The 23489-nt window shown below is 41.7% G+C and overlaps 1 protein-coding gene across 1 annotated transcript in view; it reads left to right on the forward strand.

The window, feature by feature from the left end:
• LOC307101114 (maestro heat-like repeat-containing protein family member 7) overlaps nt 1-23489 on the forward strand; it is a gene marked incomplete at both ends in the record, with an annotated part of 50184 nt that overhangs the window by 14896 nt on the left and 11799 nt on the right. The window contains 8 exons of the mRNA XM_079773808.1: nt 239-317; nt 1994-2067; nt 4722-4838; nt 12285-12469; nt 13288-13422; nt 13616-13763; nt 14168-14308; nt 14635-14808. Coding sequence (XP_079629934.1) covers nt 239-317; nt 1994-2067; nt 4722-4838; nt 12285-12469; nt 13288-13422; nt 13616-13763; nt 14168-14308; nt 14635-14808 — 1053 coding nt within the window. The remainder of the gene's footprint in view (nt 1-238; nt 318-1993; nt 2068-4721; nt 4839-12284; nt 12470-13287; nt 13423-13615; nt 13764-14167; nt 14309-14634; nt 14809-23489) is intronic.

Raw genomic sequence — 23489 nt, forward strand, 5'->3', positions numbered from 1 at the left:
CTAGAGTAGGAAGAGGACAATTGAACACTTTGCAAAAAGGTGTTACCTTCCATGTATTTGCTGGCCACATCTTTTTTCCTTTGGGGCTGTGTAGGTGTGTTCCTGGGTTCTATTTTCACATTCTCCTTACGGGCAAGTGCCACACTTATTCTGGCTGCATACCTCAGTTTCTCCATCCATGCCCAGAGCCCCTGATTTTTCAGTGTTCCCGGGTCTGATGGCCTTGGTCTCCCCACAGCTGAGTGCAAAAGTCAACCCATCAGATCCTCACTCTGTGGAGAACTGCAGCCTCGCCCTGACGGCTTTCTACATCCTGGGTAAGTTAACACATTTGCCCAGCCCCAGGTATGTGTCCCTGGGTACTCAAGACTTTGTACTCCTTGGGGCGCTAGGTTCCCAAGATGGGCTTCTGTCCTTCAGACAAGATGCAAAGTATCCATGTAAAGTTTGCCTGAAATTCAATGAATCTCAAAGGGCATAGGCATTCTCCCCTCCCTATCCCTTTGGTTACCACTCCCTTCCCCTGGGGTTGGCTCCCCTTTCTCCTTTGGTGATCCTGAGCTCAGAAAGGTGATAATGTGATTAAAGCACTGATGGTCACGAAAGAGGTTCTGACCTAATGGGAGAGCACATGGTGGGGCAGGGGAGGGACAGGCCTAGCTCAGGAAAAGCATCTGCCCCATGCTGGGATCATGGTAATGCTGGGCAAACACTGGCTCTCTTTCTTCCTCCTTTTTTCTCCAACGTAATAGACCCGAATTTACCCAGCTCATGGCATCAGTGGTTTGCTGTGAGCATGATTTTCTTCTGCACACCACCTCCCACTTAAGCATACCCCTGACTCCCATGTATTCGTGCCCTCTGATAGCCAAGTTATACCAGGATCAGATGGTATCCCTAATACTATCGGCCATGGAGTCCACTGAGCCAGCCAAGATAGAATCTGCCCTTCAAGCATTCACAGACGTGTTCCAGGAATGTGAGTACGAACTGAGCCTGGTCCTAGAGATCTTCTTGCTCAGGAAATCTTCTTTCTGGGGCAGACACTCCCATGTGGGGTAGTCAAAAGCACAGTTTTAAACTCAATATAAACTCAATGGGTTCAAATCCTGGTTTTGACTCTTATTAGCTGTGCAAACTGGGACAGATTACTTTTAGTCTGTACCTCTATTTCCTCATTTGAAAAATGGAGGTGCCTTGGCTGGGTGGCTCAGTTAGATGGAGTGTCATCCTATATACCACAAGACTGTGGGTTCGTTTCCGGTGAGGGCACATACCTAGGTGGGTGGTATGTTCCCTGATCGGGAGCATATGGAAGGTGACTGATCAATGTTTCTCTCTCACATTGATGTTTATCTCTCTTCCTCTCCCCCCCCCCACCTCTTTCTCTAAAATAAAAAACAACCTATCCTTGGGTGAGGATTATAAAAACAAAAATGTCGTTAACATTAATTCCTACCTTTAGGCATTTTTATTGAGAAAACATAGTGTAGGTTTAATTCTAATCAAGTGTCCATCAAAACTTTGCTGTGTGCCTAACACAGAACGAGGCACAGAAAATACACACATAAATAAGACATGGTCCCTGTTCTGAGGAGCTCACTGTCAAGTAGGGAAGAAGAGACTGTTCACACAGCAACAGGATACAGGATAATATGTGATAAGTTACTTAAATGTGAGCATGGCGATGGGCAACAGGAATGCAGAGAAGGCGTCAGTCAGGAGATGGGATAGACTCTATGTAGGAGCTGTGCTGAGAACAGAAAGGAGACTGAGTCAGCAGAAGGAATTCACACAGACAAAGAGCAGTGCTGGCATTTCTAAAGGTTGAGATCGCAGAGGGTGAGCAGAACAGCATGGCCAGTGAGGCAGACTTGTGTGCTCAGCTGTGGGAGCCTGGCAAGGGCTGAGGCCCAAGCGCAACAAAGGGGGAGGGAGGAGACTGACACCTCCCCCCCCCGCCCTGCCTCATGTATGTCTGTCTTTCCTCTAGTGCCTCTGACAGAGAAGCTGCTGGTGGTGGTGCTGAATTCAACCATTCTGGTGATTCAGGAGGACCTCGAACCAGTGAGCAGAGTGGCAGAATGTTCGGGCTGGGAGGGCAATTGCTCTTTTGAGAAATTGGGGTCTGGTGAAATGGAGAGGGGAAGGTTTGGGGGAATGAAGAGACAGGTAAGGCATCCTTGCCAAGCTACTTCTGGTCTCAGACTTTTCTGCCCATGGGTTCCATTTGGGCTTGTCAAAACCTGAGAAAGGTTTGAGAAGTGGACAGGTGGTTCCTTCATATTTTCTGAGCCTTTTTGGTGGGCAGTACTGTGGTGAGCCCAGTAGGGACATGAAGCTCTGAAAGATATTAATTCTGTCCCCCGAGAATTCAGTTTGCTTAGGGAGAGAAGTCCGGAAACAACACATCTTGCATGGAGTCTGAGAAGATCAATATATATTTTTTTCTTACCTTTTCTTTACATATATGTGTGTGTGTGTGTGTGTGTGTGTGTGTGTGTGCATGTGTGTGTGTGTGTGTAAATTATTTTCTTTTAAAAATTTATTCAATTACAGTTGCTATACAATGTTATATTAGTTTCAGGTGTACATCCTAGTGATTAGACATTTATTTATGCAACTTATGAAGTGATCACCCCAATAAATCTAGTACACACCCCGCATAGTTATTACAATATTATTGACTATGTTCCCTATGCTGTACTTTACATCCCATGACTATTCTATAATTACCAATTTGTATTTCTTAATTCCTTCACCTTTTCATCCATCCCCCCCACTCCCCTCCAATCTGCCAACTACCAAAATGTTCTCTGTGTCTATGAGGCTGTCTCAGTTCTGCTTGTTCATTTATTTTGTTTATTAGATTTCACAACTAAGTGAAATAATATTGCATTTGTCTTTCTCTGTTTCACTTATTTCACTCAGCACAACACCCTCTAGCTCTATCCATGCTGCAGATGGCAAGATTTCATTATTTTTTCATGGTTGAGTCATATTTCATTGTATATATGTACCACTTCTTCTTTATCTATTCCTCTATTGATGGATACTTAGTTTGCTTCCATATCTTGGCTAATGTAAATAATGCTGCAATAAATATATGAATATATATGTCTTTTCAATTTCACGTTTTGGGTTTCTTCAGATAAATATCCAAAGCTTAATTGCTGGGTCCTTCTTTTTCTCTCCTTGTAGCCTTTGTTTTAAAGTCTATTTTGTCTGATAGTAAGTATTGCTACTCCAGCTTTTTTTGTTTTGTTACCATTTTCATGAAATACCTTTTTCCATCCCTTTATTTTTAGTCTGTGCATGTCTCTTTTTGACGTGAAGTGACTCTCTTGCAGATAGCATATGGAAGCATCTTGTTTTCTTATCCATTCAACCATCCTATGTCTTTTGATTGGAGCACTTAATTCATTTGCATTTAAAGTAATTGTTGATAGATATGTAGTTATTGCCATTTTATTATTCATATTTTTTATATTCCTTTCGTCTTCTCATTAAAGAAGACCCTTTAACATTTCTTGTAATATTGGTTTGGTGTTGATGAACTCCTTTAGCTTTTTCTTGTCTTGGAAGCTCTTTATTTCTCCTTCGATTCTAAATGATAGCCTTGCTGGTTAGAGTGATTTTTGGTGGTAGGGCTTTGTTTTTCATCACTTTGAATATATCTTGCCAGTTCCTTCTGGCCAGCAAAGTTCCTGTTGAGAAATCAGCTGACAGTCTATGGAAGTTCCTTTATAGGTAACTAACTGTTTTTCTCTTGCTGCTTTTAAGATTCTCTCTTTGTCTTTAACCTTCTGCATTTAATTATCATGTGTTTCAGTGTGGGCCTCTTTGGGTTCATCTTGTCTGGGACTCTCTGCACTTCCTAAACTTGTATGTCTATTTCCTTGACCAGGTGAGGGAAGATTTCTGTCATTATTTTTTCAAATAAGTTTTCAATTCCTTCCTATTTCTCTGGTCCTGCTGGCACTCCATTATACGAATATTTGTATGCTTGATGTTGTCTCAGAGGCCCCTTAAACTACCCTCATTTTTCTTTTTCTTTTTTATTCTGTTTTTTTTTTTTTGTTTTTTGTTTTTTTTTTTTTTTTTTGCTGTTCTAATTAGGTATTTTCTGCTACCTTATCTTTCAAATTGCTGATTCAATACTTTGTGAGAAACCATATTTTTTAACAAGCTCTTCAAACAGGGCTGGAGACAGCACAGACTGCTTCAGTTCTGGATCACACAGAATAGGGGAGCAGGGGAGGAGTGGAGCAGTGGTTTGGGGTGCCAAAACCTCTGTGTCCTCGCCTGGAATATGAAGGGCCCTCAGGACTTGTGGGACTTGTTCCTGGCTTTTCCTAGGAAGGCCAGACCATGGGACATTCCTGGACTCAGATTCTCCCACAATCCAACACTCCTGCTAATTTTTATATCTCTGGGGAAATAAGGTGAGGGCAAGGTAAGTACTTAGCGTTCTCCAGGAAGGTGGTGGGAGCTGAAATGGTTAGAACTTCAGGGCAAAGTACAGAAGTGGTCAGGTTTAGTGGCTGGTGGTCTGTCATTATCTAGAGCCTGCTGTAGAGTCACACTGGGTTTGGTGTCAGGAGATCTGATCCCCTTACCTGCCTTGGTCCTCTGTGTCCTCACCTGGAATATGAAGGGTCATACTGACAGTCCCTGTCATTCCTTCCTGTCTTGTCATGTGATGGTTTGTGACTCCACAGGTGCTGGAGGTCCTCATGCACTTCATTGAGATACTGGGACAGCATAACTACTTGGCCTTGCCCCAGGGGAACACTATAATCAGCTATATCATCAAGATCATGGAGTCTGACCCATCTGTAAGCAGGGGCTGGGCAGGGAGGGGACCAAGGATGGGAGCACACCTGAGGGGATGGAACAAGAGGAAGGCAGGGTTGGGAGCAAGAGGGAAAGGGGAGGGTACGCCTGGCACATGTGAAGGGTCTTTGGCCTCTAAAACCCTGAGCAGTGAGCCAGGGAAAGCCTTGAACACAGAGACTTAGCTAGCATTGTTTTTGGATTGAAATCTTTCCTTTTCATATTCTAGAATGAAGAGGACATCCAAATAATGTGTTCCAGAATCCTACAGATGGTATAAACAGCTAGGGCCAAACAGGCCTCTCCATTTCCTCCTCCCCTGGCTCCCCCGAACACTACCCTGACCCCCACCCCAACTGCATCCCACCTTCCCCCTCCATCTAATGTCTTGTGGTGTCTCTTTCACCTCAACCCACCTCCATTTCATTCCACACAAGTGCCTGGGGTTCCACTGAGAAGGGCTCAGTGCCGCAAAAGCAGATCACTGGGTGCGGATCTGGAAGCCAGAGTCTGAGTCCTGATCAGCCAGTTTTCTAGCTGTACAATCTTGAATAACTTGTTCTCCCAGCTGCATTTTCTTCTTTGATAAAAGAGGGGGTGATTATATTCCCTGACGGTTCTCAGCAACCTCTAGGGATTTTTGGAGGCTCATATGAACTGATTTGCATCAAAGCTGAGGAAAGGGCTGTGGGAGGAAAAGGAATTAAGACTTAATCTACCTCCCAGTAAGCTCTGCCTCCTGACCTTCAGCATGTCTCTGACTCTGGAAGGTTCCTCAATGAAGGTGATTACAAGTCACACATTCCAAATTTCAAGAAGCCCTCATCTATCACGTCAACTTCTTCCTGCTCTAATTTTAATCAGGACCCTGCTTATACTTTTCTCACATGGTGTGAGGGGTGAGGGTCAGGGGTGGAGAGAGAGAGAGAAAGAAAAGGGAGAGAATGAATATGAATGGGTTAAGGGGGCTCTGTATACAGGCCTCAAATACCCCTCCAGGAAAGGGAGACAAGGGCATGGGGTTGGAGACTTATGACTGGGGCTGACTTGGGGCTTGGCATTGAAATTCTTGTCACATGTCCTGCCAGGTATCTTTGCCCAAACTGGTCACTTTGGTGTGTGAGCCCAACAACACCTTGGCCTTCGTGCCTCTGTGTAAGGCAGCCACACAAATGGCTCTGAAGGCCCGTTCCCTGGGCCAGGTTCCTTACCTCAGCAGCTTTCACTTCAATCGTAAGTACAAGGGTGGGGCAGCCTGTGGAGAGGTGAACATTAAGTCTGTTTGTGGGCATGGAGTGTTGGAGTTGGGGACTGGCTGAGACACCACAGGGGAGCGGGTGCAGAGGATGCTGGAGGAGGGATTGTAGGTCCCAAGCTTGGGCCATGATGGGAAGAGAAAGGCAAAGGGTTAAGGCAGCAGCTTAAAGTCATTTTGCCTCTTGAATGAAAAGCGGTTGCCTCTCAAAGTCACAGTTCCTTCTTGCCTTTACTCCTCATTATAAAACATTCGAGTCAAGATGTACAAACATTGTTAATTACAAAGTAATGAATACACACACATTGCTGACCCTTAGTTCTTCCTTTGCCCTAACTCTGAGCCTCACTCTGTGCTCACCCCATCCCTGACCTCTAACTCCAGTGCGAGTCAGGGTTAGAGTTAGGATGTCTGTTCAGCATATCACATGGTATGTGTGTGTGTATGTGTGTGTGTGTTTAAAGGCTGAACATGTAATGGTTTGTGTTTTAATCTGAATCAAAATGTTATAGCTCCCATGGCATTGGCACTGATGTTCCCTGTCCTATTTGCTCTTTCTCCTCCTCTGAAGTACTGATGGGGAGCTGCCAGTGCAGGCAGGGGGTTGAGCATCCTGAAGTGTGCACTGACTCTGTCCTCTTCTTTTATCCTCTCTTTACCTTAGCTACCCAGTTCATTTCACCACAGAGACTCCTGACCCATCTTGTGGTAAGTGATGCCAGAATGAGTACTATATTCATACATCCTTCCATCCACTCATCAGCCCATCCATCCATCCATCCACTCATTTCACAAATAGCTGGTTACTACTTTGTCTCAGGCATTATGCTGGGTATGGAATAATGAGATAGGGCCCAGGATCACAGGGGCCAAAGAGCATGCAGGAGGGACCTGGGAGCATAGTGGTGAGGCCTGGAGATGGGAAAGTGGCCATGGGAAAGGCTTAGCCTGTCTCCTATGTGGCCTTATTGTGAGCTGCAAAAAACAGGAAGTTTTACTAAAAGTCAAGAAATAGGAGATTATGTGCATATCACATGTGGAGGATATTGTTGGTCAATGAAATGAAATAGCAATAGATTAATTTTGTATATAGAGTTATAGATTTTTAAAATATCTTTTGGTAAGCATTTAAAATTTCAGTAAGACGTTTTGTTTTGTTTTTTAGCTCTATAGTACCTGTTTTTCTCCTTTATGTACTTTCTCAGCTATGCTTTTTCTACGAATCATATATACTTTTCATGGACTATTGTCAATGAACATGTTCATTGTTTTGTTTTTAATGTGGGAGTTTTTTGTTTTTTTTTTTTAATCCAGGTTTAGTCTTGATAAAGTGTCAACAATAAAGATTAAAAAAAAACCTAAATAACCTATAGCTGTCATTATCTCTACCTTCAAGCTGAAGAAACACAATCCAGGAGGATTTAGAATCTTAAGCAAATTATTGGGGAAACTGGCACCTGAATCCAAGTTTCTTTCCTTTTTTTCTTCTTCCTTTCCTTTTTTCTTTCTTTCTTTCTTTCTTTCTTTCTTTCTTTCTTTCTTTCTTTCTTTCTTTCTTTCTTTTTTTCTCTCTTTCTTTCTTTCTTTTTTTTTCTTTTTTTTATTTTATTGAGGTATTATATGTGTACATATCTTACCATTACCCCCCCACCCCACACCCACACATGCCCTCACCCCCCAGAGTTTTGCGTCCATTGTTTATGCTTATATGCATGCATACAAGTCCTTCGTTTGATTTCTTATCTACCCCCCTCTCCCTAACTTTCCCCCTGTAATTTGAAAGTCTGTTTGTTGCTTTAATGTCTCTGTAACTATTTTTTTGTTCATCAGTTTATAATGTTCTTTATTATCCATAAATGAGTGAGATCATGTGGTATTTTTCTTTCATTGACTGGCTTATTTCACTTAGTATAATATTCTCCAATTCCATCCAGGTTGCTGCAAATGATGAGAATTCCTTCTTTTTTATGGCAGCATAGTATTCCATTGTGTAGATGTACCACAGTTTTCTGATCCAGTCATCTGCTGACGGGCACCTAGGCTGTTTCCAAATCTTAGCTATTCTAAATTGTGCTGCTATGAACATGGGGGTGCATATATCCTTTCTGATTGGTGTTTCTAGTTTCTTCGGATATATTCCCAGGAGTGGGATTACTGGGTCAAATGGGAGTTCCATTTTCAGTTTTTTGAGGAAACTCCATACTGTTCTCCACAGTGGCTGAACCAGTCTGCATTACCACCAGCAGTGCACGAGGGTTCCTTTTTCTCCGCATCCTCGCCAACACTTGTCGTTTGTTGATTTGTTGATGATAGCCATTCTGACAGGTGTGAGATGGTACCTCATTGTTGTTTTGATTTGCATCTCTTGGATAATAAGTGACTTTGAGCATGTTTTCATGTGTCTCTTGGCCTTCCTTCTGTCTTCTTTTGAAAATATTCTGTTTAGGTCCGTTGCCCATTTTTTTATTGGATCATTTATCTTCCTTTTATTAAGTTGCATAAGCTGCCTGTAGATGTTGGAGATTAAACCTTTATCAGTGCTAGCATTTGCAAATATGTTCTCCCATGCAGTGGGCTTTCTTGTTGTTTTGTTGATGGTTTCTTTTGCTGTAAAAAAGCTTTTTATTTTGATGTAGTCCCATTTGTTAATTTTCTCTTTAGCTTCCATTGCCCTAGGGGCAGTGTCAGTGAAAAAGTTCTTTTGGCATATGTCTGAGATTTTGCTGCCTGTGGATTCCTCTAGTATTTTTATGGTTTCCCGTCTTATGTTTAAGTCCTGTATCCATTTTGAGTTTATTTTTGTGTATGGTGTAAGTAGGTGATCTAGTTTCATTTTTTTGCATGTGTGTGTCCAATTTTCCCAACACCATTTATTGAAGAGACTGTTTTGATTCCATTGTATGTTCATGCCTCCTTTGTCAAATATTAATTGAGCATAGTGGTTTGGGTCGATATCTGGATTCTCTATTCTGTTCCATTGATCTATATGTCTGTTCTTGTGCCAGTACCAGGCAGTTTTGAGAACAGTGGCTTTGTAATACAGCTTGAAATCTGGTATGGAGATCCCTCCTACTTTATTCTTCTTTCTAAGGATTGCTGCGGCTATTCGGGGTCTTTTTTTATTCCAGATGAATTTTTGGAGAGTTCTTTCTAGGTCTGTGAAATATGCTGTTGGTATTTTGATGGGGAGTGCATTGAATCTGTAGATTGCTTTGGGTAGTATGGACATTTTAATGATGTTGATTCTACCAATCCATGAACATGGTATGTTCTTCCATCTGTTTACGTCTTCCTCTATCTCTTTTTTCAGTGTTCTGTAGTTTTCCGCGTATAGGTCTTTTACCTCCTTAGTTAAGTTTATTCCTAGGTATCTTAATTTTTTTGGTGCGATGGTAAATGGGATTTCTTTTTTAGTCTCTCTTTCTTTAAGTTCACTATTGGTGTATAGAAAGGCCATAGATTTCTTGGCGTTAATTTTATATCCCGCTACATTGCCGAATTCATTTATTAAGTCTATTAGTTTTTTGATGGAATCTTTTGGGTTTTTTACGTACAATATCATGTCATCTGCAAATAAGGACAGCTTCACTTCTTCTTTTCCAATTTGGATGCCTCTTATTTCTTCTTCTTGCCTAATTGCGGTAGCTAATACTTCCAGTACTATGTCAAACAGGAGTGGTGAGAGTGGGCATCCCTGTCTTGTTCCTGTTCTTAGGGGAAATGGTTTTAGTTTTTGCCCATTGAGTATGATGTTTGCTGTGGGTTTATCATATATAGCTTTTATTATGTTGAGGTATGATCCTTCTATTCCCACCTTGTTGAGAGTTTTTATCAAGAAAGGGTGTTGGATTTTGTCAAATGCTTTTTCTGCATCTATTGATATGACTATGTGGTTTTTATCTCTCAATTTGTTTATGTGATGTATCACATTTATTGATTTGCGGATATTGTACCATCCTTGCATTCCTGGGATAAATCCTACTTGGTCATGATGTATGATCTTTCTGATGTATTGCTGGAGCCGATTTGCTAGGATTTTGTTGAGAATTTTGGCATCTATGTTCATGAGGGATATTGGTCTGTAATTCTCTTTCATTGTGTTGTCTTTATCTGGTTTTGGTATTAGGGTGATGCTAGCTTCATAGAAGGAGCCTGGAAGTGTTCCTTCCTCTTGAATTTTTTGGAATAGTCTGAGGAGGATAGGTTTTAGTTCTTCCTTGAAAGTTTGGTAAAACTCTCCTGTGAAGCCGTCTGGCCCCGGGCTTTTGTTTGCCGGAAGCTTTTTGGTGACTGCTTCAATTTCTTCCATAGTTATTGGCCTGTTGAGCTGTTTAGATTCTTCCTGATTGAGTTTTGGAAGGTTGTATTTGTCTAGGAATATGTCCATTTCCTCCAGGTTGTCCAGTTTGTTGGAATAGAGTTGTTCGTAGTATTTTGTAACAATCCTTTGTATTTCGTCAGGGTCTGTTGTTATTTCACCTCTTTCATTTCTGATTTTGTTTATTTGGGTCCTCTCTCTTTGCTTCTTGGTGAGCCTGGCTAGAGGTTCATCAATCTTGTTTATCCTTTCAAAGAACCAGCTCTTGGTTTCATTGATCTTTTGTATTGTTTCTTTAGTCTCTATGTCGTTTATCTCCGCTCTGATCTTTGTTATTTCCTTCCTTCTGGTTACTCTGGGCTTTTCTTGCTGCTCTTTTTCTAACTCTTTGAGTTGTAGGGTTAGGTAATTTATTACCATTGTTTCTTGTTTTTTGCAATAAGCTTGTAGAGCTATGAACTTCCCATAGATTTTGGATTGTTGTGTTTCCATTGTCATTTGTTGCCATGATGTTTTTCATTTCTTCCTTGATCTCTCTGGTGACCCAGTCCTTGTTTAGTAGCATGCTGTTTAGTCTCCATGTGTTTGATTTCTTTGGATTGTATTTATTGTAGTTGATTTCCAGTTTTATGCCACTGTGATCTGAGAAGATGCTTGATATAATTTCTATCTTCTTGAATTTGAAGAGACTTTGCCTGTGACCCAGCATATGGTCTATCTTTGAAAATGACCCATGTGCACTTGAGAAGAATGTATATTCTGTGGCTTTGGGGTGAAATGTTCTGAAGATGTCAATTAATTCCATCTGGTCTAGTGAGTCATTTAGGATTGATGTTTCTTTGCTGATTTTTTGTTTAGAGGATTTGTCCAATGGTGATAGTGGGGTATTAAAGTCTCCTACTATGATTGTATTGCTATTAATCTCTCCCTTGGTATCCTCCAGGAGTTTTTTTATGTATTTGGGTACTCCTATATTGGGTGCGTATATGTTTACCAGAATTATTTCTTCTTGTTGGATTTCTCCCTTTAGTATTATGAAGTGGCCTTCCTTATCTCCTGTTATGGCATTTACTTTGAGGTCTATTTTGTCAGATATAAGTATTGCTACCCCAGCTTTTTTTTCATTTCCATTGGCCTGAAAGATATTTTTCCATCCCTTCCCTTTCAATCTATGTGAGTCTCTTGTTCTAAGGTGGGTCTCTTGTAGACAACATATATATGGGTCATGTTTTTTTATCCATTCAGCCACTCGATGTCTTTTGATTGGAGCATTTAGTCCATTTACATTTAAAGTTATTACTGAAAGGTATTTGTTTGTAGTCATATCTACGGTTAACACTGGACTCACTAATACTGCACATACGGTTAGCACTTTAACTTTGTACATCCAAGAACTGCATGATGTAGAAAGTGCAGGAATCAATCCCATTTCATGGACAAGGAAACTGATGTTCAGAGTTAATCAGCTTTTTCTATCTCCTGTGTTTGGGTCTGGCACCCATTTTTCTGGGGCCTGGCCAGGGGCATGGGCTAGTGAGGGCAGAGGATGAAGTTTGGTTGCCTGAAATTGGGTGGCCCAATTTATTTTCTGCTGAAAATTTAGAGTTGGTTCCCTTGTTGTTTTTAATGTTTGGGAATAAAGAGAGAGCAGATTACATGTGTATGGCCCCTCATTTCCCCAGGGATGAGCTGTGGGCTTTCAGTCTTTGGGTGCTGCTTAGAAACCTCAGTCAGAGTGAACTGTGACCTTTGGGCAGTGACGAGGCGGGGGGGTGAGGGAGGAGGGCTGGACTCAGTGTGTGGGATTGTGGGACCATTTATGTCTTTACCAGACCTAGTCAATTCTGCTTCCTCCTTCCCATGTGTCCTCCCCAGGCGGTGTGTGCCTTGTGTGAGATGCTATCCAGGTCCCTGTGCCTCGAGGCCATCCAGGAACTCTACCCCCGGCTATTGCTGGCTGTGCTATGTCATCTCTACTGGGTGATTGAGCAAAATGCCTCCCAGAAGATGGTGGTCTACAGGAAGGATGGGGGCGCAGGCAAGACCTTTGACCCTACTAGGTAAGCCTAACCCTGGTGTGATATGAAAAGAGACTAGTGAACTCCAGAGGGCCCTGGAAAACTGGATGCCAATCCCTAGGGATGCTGAAGAAGAGACTGACGGCAACATAGAGCTAGAATGTTGGTATGGGTGCTGCTACATCACTTGCTGGAATGTTCGCACATATTTTCAAGTTTCTGGTTACTCTTTTCCCTGCATGCACTCTTCTGCTTCACTCAGCAGTTCACGTCTCTGTTCATGACTGGGCACATGAAAGATTGAATTCTCTCCATGCAGCTGTAGCCATTCGAATCTGGATAATCTCTGGCTTAGCTTTGTCACTAGCTGTGCCATCTCATGCAAGTCTACTCAGTTTTCTGCAGTAAGATGGGTGTTCTACTACTAAATAAGTGGTTGTCAGACTTTTTAAAAAAATGTCAGGGTATTCTACTCAAGTGAAATTTTACAGTAAAAAAGAAAAGAAAACCAGGAACCAGAGAAATTCTGGTTAGGTTGGTGTGGAGGTGAAGAGATATCCTAACACTTCTACACCTGGAGAGCAGAATTTGAAAGCTGTGACACTAGCATATCTCTATAGTCTCTTTACAAGACTCTGTGGTTGGATGAGCACCAAGGTTGAAGTGGTGAGCAGACAAACAATTGGAGATGGATTTCATATTGCCATGGTTTATCATTAGCTGGAAAGCAGGATCCAGCTAGCTACCAGATTAGGGAACTGTCTCCTGGCTTGCCAGGATAAGGATGCAAACTATGGCATAACACCTTGTCCATCCTTCTGTTCCTTCTTTTCACAAACCTCGTGATGATTGGTCTTCAGTTGTGCCCTAGAGGTGGTGAAGCTGGTGTTCGCAGCTGCATATGATGGAGTGGTGGTCTATGCAGATGAGCATAAGTGCTGGAATCTTCTGTCCTGCCCTAAATTTTACTACATAGGGATCATGGAACTGACAAGGTGGGACCATTTCCCCAGCACGCCTAATACCACTCTAGCCCCCAGTCCCAATTTTCCAGGGCACAGCACTCAACTACAGCAGCCTTTAACCCTCCCTTCCTCATCTCCCAGACCTCAGCCTTCACATTTTCCCTGTTCTATGCATACTGTTCCCTTGCCACCTCCCCTCCACCACTGCCCACTCCCCACCCAGCAACTCTTGGCTTCCTCTGCCCCACCCCAGCGGCATTGTGAAGAACTGTGAACCAGTCATGCTGCACCGAATTCTGAACCTTGCCAAGAACCTCCTCAACAGCGTAGATAATCGTCAGAAGATCTTGGCCAGGACCGTCTATGCACAGGTGAAAGTCTGGGGAGAGGACCGCAGCCCTAGCCATTCATTTCCTGTAGCTGAGGAACATTTAACAGAAATGTTAAATAACTTGCCCCAGAAAGTGGAAAGAATAGAATTGAGTGTGGATTGCTTCCCTGCCAATTCAGAGCCTGGTAAAAAAAAGGCCTGGGAGGGGAACAGCAACTTTAGTCCCCCCAGAATGATTTTAGGATCCCAGAATCTGGCCCAAAATGCTAACGTTATCAGTGTTATCCTCCATTGCCTTAGACTCTACCCCACGTGCACAGATCTACCACTGCTCTCAACTGGTCACAATTCTTACCTGAGTATGGAGCCTGAGGGGACATAGAGAGGCATCAGGTACCCATGACCTCTTCTCCATCCATCATTGTAGTATCCTTGCTTCCACAGCTCCTCTGGCATCGATCAGTGGCTCAGACTCCGGGGCAAGACTTTGTGCGCAATCTAGTCAAGTGGACTAAAGAGCCCAACCTCATCATGAAAGAAATTGGACTCCGTGGAATCAGTAACCTGGCACTGCACCCAAGACAAGTAAAAGTGGGGGACCCAATGGGAATCAAATGTTAGACTCTGTACCACTTAGGGTCTCTTAATTACCTAGAGCTTAGTATATTTCCCAACCCCACATCCTAAGGCAGTACAACATCCAGTTTATAGACTTACATAGCCTGGCCATCTGGCCTCCCAACACCCTGAGCACCAGCCTTCCACTTCCTCTGCACAACCAGCTCCTAGATTCCCTAGGTCAGATATTTTTGTGGGTTTTTTTTTAGACACCATCTGTTTTCTCAAAACCTTATCCCTAAAGTGTTGCATGATCCCCAGATGATAAGTGATCTCTGCCTTCTTCCAAATAGTCACAGTCTCTGAAGAGCCTGGTTCCATTCTTGTGTGACTTCGTGAAGAGTGAGGCGCGAGTGACAGTTCAGGCAGTGAAGGCCCTACGGAACATCATCTACCATGGGCAAGGAGAGGAGGTCAAGGTGGTGTTCTGCAGCATCTCGAAGCATCTGCGTCCACTCATCAATGATGTATGGGCCTAAGTCCCTAGGATTAGTTGGGAACAGTATAGTATGGGCTGGGGCTGAAGGTGAACCCTGGAAGCTGAATTAAGGGTACTGAGGCAGGGCTATGGGACTTGGTGGAAGACTAAAATCACTGAGGGGCAGATAAAAGGAGACTTGGCTACTTGAAGCAGTACATTAGACAGGTCCAAAATTCATTCCCTATTACATACAAATGTAGCACATATCTACTTACTCTCTTACCACATATTCTCTGAAAGAACCACTGAAGGGAAAAATATGACATACTGATGTAAAATTGGATCTGACTCCAATGATCTTCTCCTGCAGACTTGAAGATTGGGGGAAGAACTCATAATTTCTATCCTACTTCCAAACAACACAGGGACCCTAGAATGCTAGGAGCCTTGTTACAAGAACACAAAGGCTCAGAAATCAGAACTTCCCAGGCCAAAACATCCCACTCCATGTCTCATCCTCTTTACAGATCAGAGACATTTTGAATTGAAGGGACTTCACATCAGAGATGTATGTTTACTTACAGTATTCCGGTTCTGGCATCTATCAATTTTTAATATTTGAACCTTGGATTTGAATTATTTTTGTATCAGTCCCATAATCTCTAAGAGCCTGGATACTCACTCCATGATTCATCTATTTTTCAGTTACTTTTAAAGTCCAACATGTATATTTGACTTGGAAAAGCCTAAAGATAATCTTTACCCTTCCCCCAAACAATATAAGAACCTTAGAAGCTTGATTACACTGCCCCCATTTTATTAATTAATATTTCTGGTATTTTAGTTTCACATTCTTTTAAAACCCCCAAATTTGGTGTTTCACATAATCACCACCATTGTTGTTAGTTTATACAGTCAATACTTATTGGGATTTACCCATATGTTGTTTACACATTTCTTCATTTACCTTTCCTTCTTATAGCTCTCTCCTCCCTTTTAGATTCATTTTCTTCTTTTTTCTTTGTGGCTTCTTCAGTGATGGTCTGTTAATAGCAAAAGTTTTCCGTCTTTGTCTGAAAATGTCTTTATTTTGTCTTACATTTGTGATTAGTTTTCAGCAGTTTAGGATGTGTTGGCATGAATTTCTTTAATTTTAGCCTCAATTACTTGAAATCTCTATATGTCTTTTGCCATACTTTAAAAGTTTGTAGCCATTATTTCTTCAAAAAATTTTCAGCACATTCTTTTTCCTCTCCTTTTAGAAATCTGATGACAGAAATGTTGGACTTTTTGCTCTTCTCCCATGAGTCCCAGGATTCAGTTCATTTTCAATAATTTTCCTCATTGTTGTTCAGATTGGATGATTTTTATTGATCTGTCTTCAAGTTCACTGAGTCTTTCCTCTGACATCTCTGGTTTGCTAATTTGTATTTATCAGTTTTAAAATTTCCCATTTTTCTTTATCTTGTCTATTTCTTTGCTGAGGCTATTATTTCTGTATTTATTACAAGGCTATTCAATGTTGTTGTTGGAGTATTTTGTATCATAACTCCTTTAAGAGGTATATCAGATAATTCCAACATCTGTTTCATCTTAACTGGCATATCAGTTGTCTTTTCCCATGTGAGTAAAGATTTTCCTGGCTCTTCACATATAGAGTGATTTTTTTTGAATCCTCAACTGAGGAGATTTTTTCTATTGATTATTTTTTTAAAGAGAGTGAAAGGGGGAGAGGGAAGAAAGAGAAAAAGAGAGAGAGAAACATGGATGTAAGAAGGACACATTGATTGGTTGCCTCCTGCTCATTCAGAGAACCGAACCTACAACAGAGGTACATGCCCTTGAGCAGGAATTCAACCTGTGACCCTTCAGTCGACAGGCTGATGCTCTAATAATTGAGAAAAACTGGCCAGAGTGATTTTTGATTGTATCTTTGTAAATATTAAGTTATGTGACTCTGAGTCTCATTGAAATCCTATGGAGGATGCTCATAGTTTTGCTTTAGAAGGCAACGGGCCTATTTAAGTTCAGGCTGCAAGTTCTTACTAGCCTTCTGTGTGCACAGTGTAATTTCAAAGTCAGTCTGAATATCGAGCAATTGCCCCTTTGAATGTTCACTTTCCCAAGGTCCTCCCTCACTGTGACCTCCCCGATTTTACAGTTCCCTGGGGTTCCCTTTTTCCGGTTGTTTGGCCAGAAAGCTGAGGCTTTAGTTACCCTGCAATTCCAGGGACTTCTGTGACTGCGCCTTCATTTGGGCCAAGAGCCATGAAGGCAGAGAGAGGAAATAAAGAAATGGGGGTTTGTCCATCCTCTTGGGGTCTCAGCTCCTTCAAATGGAGAGTAAGGTTTCCCTCCCTCCAACTTTTGGCTCCTATAGATTTCCACTGGGGTTTGTGTGGGGGCTGTGGCATGAGAGAACAGGAGGAGAAAAAGAACTGAGGGATTTCCCCACTCTCTTTGAGCAGTGTGAGTTCTCTTTCTGGCTCTTTGAGGTTAACTAGACAACTTCTCTTGGAGCATTCTGTCGGCCTATGGTGCTTGCTTCCCAGGTTCTGGTTGCCTTCTGGGCAGGTGGGGGAGACCAATAGATATGAAAAGCCAGTCCCTAGGCTATAGAAACCAGTGATATCCCCCTACCCTATGGAAGCTGGAGTGTCAGCAGCCTCTTTATGTTTGGCACTGGGAATTTCTCTTTCTTGAAATTGTAGTTATTTAAATTTTTTTGGTATATTTTATTTTGCATTTTAAGACGTCTATAATGGGAAGGTTGTCAGGTTATCGTCCATATTGCTGGAATGGTAAATCAAGATTTATGGTCTAACTGAGAAATAGTAAGTGGTCATTATCTACACAATGGCATCCTAGAAAGTGAAAAGAACACTGACGCTGGCAAGGGCTGTGAATTTTGGGTTCTAGGTGCTGCTTTCCCATTCCCCTAGTCATATAAATTGACTTAGTTAAAACTCTGTAGTTTTCGCTCCCAGTCAAGATGGCGGCATAGGTAAACACTGTACTCCCCTTCTCCCATGACCACATTAAAACTAAGCTACAGAGCAACCATCATTGATACCTGCCTGAATTGGAGCTCAACAGAGCCCTAAAGCTAAGGATATACAGAAGAAGCCACATCAAGGCTAGTAGGAGGGGCAGAGGCATGGAATGGGCTGGTCCCACACCCACATGTACTGGTTAAAGATGGAGACAGATGTCTCAGCTGTGAGGTCTCCCACTGTGGAGTGAGGAGCCCCAGCCCCATACCAGGCCCTCCAGCCCAGGGTTCCAGTGCTGACAAGAGAAGTCCCCATAACTTCTGACTATGAAAACCAGTAGAGATGGTGGCTCAGTGAGGAGCAGGGGCGGAGGTAGCTTCTGAAATCCCAGGCATTCCTCTTAAAGGGCTTTTTCATGGAATTACTCGCTGATGGATTCACTTGCTCTGATCTCCAGCACTGGGGCAGCACCTCGAAAGTTGCCTGAGATAGAACTGACTTATCTGGCTTCAGGGAAAGGCTGGAAGGGCAGCTGTATCCCAGAGGAAGTGCTGGCTGAAGCTACAGTTCCTTTGCTAAGCCCTCTGCCCCCTGCATGTGTAGGCAAGCATCAGATCTGAGTCTCCCTCAACCTGGTTAACACTGTTCCACACAAAGAGCTTGTTTTGGCATATGGCAACCTTTCTAAAAATATCTCAAAGGTTCACAAACCCCAAACAAGCAGCATCTGGCCCTGGCAGGCCCTCTCCCGCTTACCAAGCATCTCCAAGCCTCGCACCAGCAGCATCTGGCCTCAGTTTGCATCTTAGCCTCTCACAGGCACCTCCAAGTCCACCACAAGTGGAAAACATCTGCAGATCACTTTGTAGCTAATACCAGGTGGACCAGGCAGGTCACAAGCAGCAGATACCTTGACCTGCACCTCTCAATAGGTCCCAGAACCAACATACCCAGTGTTCAGCTTCAGACTACACCAGAACAGCACCCAACTACATCCACAAATGACACACTCAAAGGGCAGACTCAGATGGTACCAGAGTCCTGCTAAAGCAAATTCTGATCTGTAGGTTCACCACTGCACAATAGCAGCTCCACTATAGTCATGACCAGTCCTCACAACCAATGAGCCTGAAGGTCAGTCTCTGCCATTGTTATGCCAACAGCAATCAAGGCTCAATAGGAAAGCACACAAACCCACACAGGGACACACAGGAGCACCCGGCTCAGGTGAACAGGGAGACTGTGTCACTGGGCCCCATAGGACACCTACTACATAAGACGACTCTACCAAGAGCAAGGGATGTAGCCGATCTCCCTAATACATAGAAATAAACACAAGGAGGCAGCAAAATAAGGAGACAAAGGATCATATTCCAATGAAAGAACAGAACAAAATTCCAGAAACATTACTAAACAAAATGGAGACAAGCAATCTACCAGATGCAGAATTCAAAACACAGGATATAAGGATGCTCAATGGTCTCAGTGAGAACTTTAATGAAGAGGAAATGTAAAATCAAAGATAGAGCGTGACCCGCATGACTCAGTGGTTGAGCATTGACCTATGAACTAGTAGGTCACTGTTCAATTACTGGTCAGGGCACATGCCCCGGTTGTGGGCTCGATCCCCATTGGGGTCGTTCAGAAGGCAGCCAATCAATGATTCTCATATCATTGATATTTCTATCTTTCTCCCCCTCTCCCTTTCTCTCTGAATTCAATAAAAATATATTTTAGAAAAACAAGAAGATAGAAAACATAAAAAAGAACTAGTTGGAAATGAACATACAATAACAAATGAAGAAATACATTAGAGCCCTGACTGGTGTTGCTCAGTTGATTGGGTGGTGTCCTGTGCACCTAAAGGTTTCAGGTTCAATTCCCAGTCGAGGCACATGCCTGGTTTGCAGGCTTGAAACCCATAGAGGGCATGCAGGAGGCAGCCAATCGATGCCTCACTCTCACATTAATGCTTCTCTCTCCCTCTCCCTTCCTCTGTGTCTAAAAATAAATTTTAAAATCTTTGAAAAAATAAAGAAATGCATTAGAGGTAATTAACAGGAGATTAAATGAAATGATTTGGCAGATAAGGGAGCAGACCACACCCAATCAACACAGCAAAAAGAAAAAAGAATACAAAAAAAGTAGAGGATAGTTTAAGGGGCTTCTGTGATATCAAGTGATCAAGTGTACCAACATTTTTATCATTTGGGTACCAGAAGAAAGAAAGCAAAGAACTGAAAACGTATTTGAAAAAAACAGAAAGCTTCCCTGACCTAGGAGGAAACAGACATACAAGTCCAGAAAATGCAGAGAGGCCCAAATAAGATGAACCCAAAGAAGCCCACACCAAAACACATAATTAAAATGCAAAAGATTAAAGATAGAGAATTTTTTAAAAAAATGTATTGATTTGAGAGAGAGAGGACGGAGAGAGAGAAAAACGGTTTTGTTGTTCCCCTTCTTTATGCATTCATTGGTTGATTCTTGTAGGTGCCCTGACTAGATATCCATTCCACAACCTTGGCATATCCAGTAATACTCTATCCAACTGGGCTACCCAGTCAGAACCAAAGAGAGAATCTCCATACTGTTTTCCATTTCCATGCACCAATCTACATTTTCACCCACAGTGCATGGAATTCCTTTTTCTCCACTTCCTCGCGAATAATTGTTTGATGATAGTCATTCTACTGTGTGAGGTAATATTTCATTGTGGTTTTAATTTGCATTTCCCTGATGATTAGTGATACCGAGCATATTTTCATATGTCTACTTTCCATCTGTATGGCCTCTTTGCAGAAGTGTTTAAATCTAATTGTTTTTATTTTCCAGGTGTTGAGTTGTATAAATTCTGAATAAATTTTGTATAGTAACCCTTTATCAGAATATGTTAACCCATTGGTGAATATGTTCTACTATTCAGTAGGTTGTCTTTTTTTTAATTTTATTTTATTGTTTCAAGTATTACATATAGTAGCACATATGTCTCCTTTTTTTCCCCATTGACCTTCCCCCAGCCTCACCTACCCGCTGTTACATGCCCTCATCCCACCCCCGCAGTGTCTTGTGTCCATGAGTTGTGCTTCTATGCATGCATATAAGTCCTTTGGTTGATCTCTTTCCCACTCTCCCCAACACTCCCCAGCCTTCCCGGTGTGATTTGACAGTCTATTCGATGCTTTACTGTCTCTGTATCTATCTTTTTGTTCATCAGGTTATAATGTTCTTTATTTTCCATAAATGAGTGAGATCATGTGGTATTTTTCTTTCATTGCCTGGCTTATTTCACTTAGCATAATGCTCTCCAGTTCCATCCATGCTGCTGCAAAGGGTAAAAATTCCTTATTTTTATAGCAGGGTAGTATTCCATTGTGTAGATGTACCATAGTTTTCTAATCCACTCATCTGCTGATGGGGATTTACGCTGTTTCCAAATCATAGCTATGGTGAATTGTGCTGCTATGAACATAGGGGTGCATATATCCTTTCTTATTGGTGTTTCTAGTTTCTTGAAATATATTCCTAGAAATGGGATCACTGGGTCAAATAGGAGTTCCATTTTTAGTTTTTTAAGGAAACTCCATACTGTTCTCCACATTGGAAGCACCAGTCTGCATTCCCACCAGCAGTGCATGAGGGTTCCTTTTTTTCCCCATCCTTGGCAGCAGTTGTCATTTGTTGATTTGTTGATGATAGCAATTCTGACGGGTGTGAGATGGTACCACAATGTCGCTTTGATTTGCATCCCTCGGATCATTAGTGACTTTGAGCATGTTTTCATATGTCTCTTGGCCTTCCTTCTGTCTTCTTTCAAAAAGTTTCTATTTAGGCCTGTTGCCCATTTTTTATTGGATCATTTATCTTCCTTTTATTAAGTTGTATGAGTTCCCTGTAAATGTAGAAGATTAAAACTTTATCAGTGATAACATTTGCAATATGTTCTCCCATACAGTGGGCTTCCTTGTTGTTTTGTTGATGATTTCTTTTGCTGTGAAAAAGCTTTTTATTTTGAGGTAGTCCCATTCGTTTATTTTCTCTTTAGTTTCCATTGCCCTAGGAGCAGTATCGGTGAAGAAATTGCTTTGACATATGTCTGAGATTTCTCTGCCTGTGGATTCCTCTAGTATTTTTATGGTTTCCCATCTTATGTTTAAGTCCTTTATCCATTTTGAGTTTATTTTTGTGTATGGTGTAAGTTGGTGGTCTAGTTTCATTTTTTTTTTTTTTGCATGTATCTGTCCAATTTTCCCAACACCATTTATTGAAGAGACTGTCGTAGCTCCATTGTATGTTCATGCCTCCTTTGTCAAATATCAATTGAGTATAGTGGTTTAGGTCAATATCTGGATTCTCTATTCTATTCCATTGATCTATACGCCTGTTTTTGTGTCAATAATAAGCTGTTTTGAGAACAGTGGCTTTGTAATACAGCTTGAAATCTGGTATGGTGATCCCACCTACTTTGTTATTCTTTCTCAGGATTTCTGTGGCTATTCAGGGTCCTTTTTTATTCCAGATGAATTTTTGGAGAGTTCTTTCTAGGTCTGTGAAGTATGCCATTGCTATTTTAATGGGGAGTCATTGAATCTATAGATTGCTTTGGGTAGTATGGACATATTGATGTTGATTCTACCAATCCATGAACACGGTATGTTCTTCCATCTGTTTACGTCTTCCTCTATCTCTTTTTTCAGTGTCCTGTAGTTTTCTGCGTATAAGTCTTTTACCTCCTTAGTTAAGTTTATTCCTAGGTATCTTAATTTTTTTGGTGCAATGGTAAATGGGATTGCTTTTTTAGTCTCTCTTTCTTTAAGTTCACTATTGGTGCATTGAAATGCTATAGATTTCTTGGCATTAATTTTGTATCCTGCTACATTGCCGAATTCATTTATTAAGTCTAATAGTTTTTTGATGGAGTCTTTAGAGTTTTTTATGTACAATATCATGTCATCTGTGAATAAGGAGAGTTTTCCTTCTTCTTTTCCAATTTGGATGCCTTTTATTTCTTGTTCTTGTCTAATCACAATCGCTAATACTTCCAGTACTATGTCGAACAGGAGTGGTGAGAGTGGGCATACTTGTCTTGTTCCTGTTCTTAGGGGAAATGGTTTTAGTTTTTGCCCATTGAGTATGATGTTGGCTGTGGGTTTGTCATATATGGCTTTTATTATGTTGAGGTATGAGCCTTCTATTCGCACCTTGCTGAGAGTTTTTATCAAAAATGGGTGTTGGATTTTGTCAAACGCTTTTTCTGAATCAATTGATATGACTATGTGGTTTTTATCTCTCAATTTGTTTATGTGATGTATCACATTTATTGATTTGCAAATATTTACCATCCTGGCATCCCTGGGATAAATCCGACTTGGTCGTGGTATATGATCTTTCTGATATACTTCTGAATCCGATTTGCTAGAATTTTGTTGAGGATTTTGGCATCTATGTTCATGAGGGATATTGGCCTATAATTCTCTTTCTTTGTGTTGTGTTTATCTGGTTTTGGTTTTAGGGTGATGCTGGCTCCATAGAATGAGCTTGGAAGTGTTCCTTACTCTTGAACTTTTTGGAATAGTCTGAAGAGGATAGGTTAAAGTTCTTCCTTGAATGTTTAGTAAAACTCCCCTGTGAAGCCGTCTGGCTCTGGGCTTTTGTTTGCTGGAAGCTTTTTGGTGACTGCTTCAATTTCTTCCATAGTTACTGGCCTATTGAGATGTTTAGATTCTTCCTGATT

Source organism: Cnephaeus nilssonii, assembly GCF_951640355.1.
Source record: "Cnephaeus nilssonii genome assembly, chromosome: 6".
NCBI lineage: Eukaryota > Metazoa > Chordata > Mammalia > Chiroptera > Vespertilionidae > Cnephaeus > Cnephaeus nilssonii.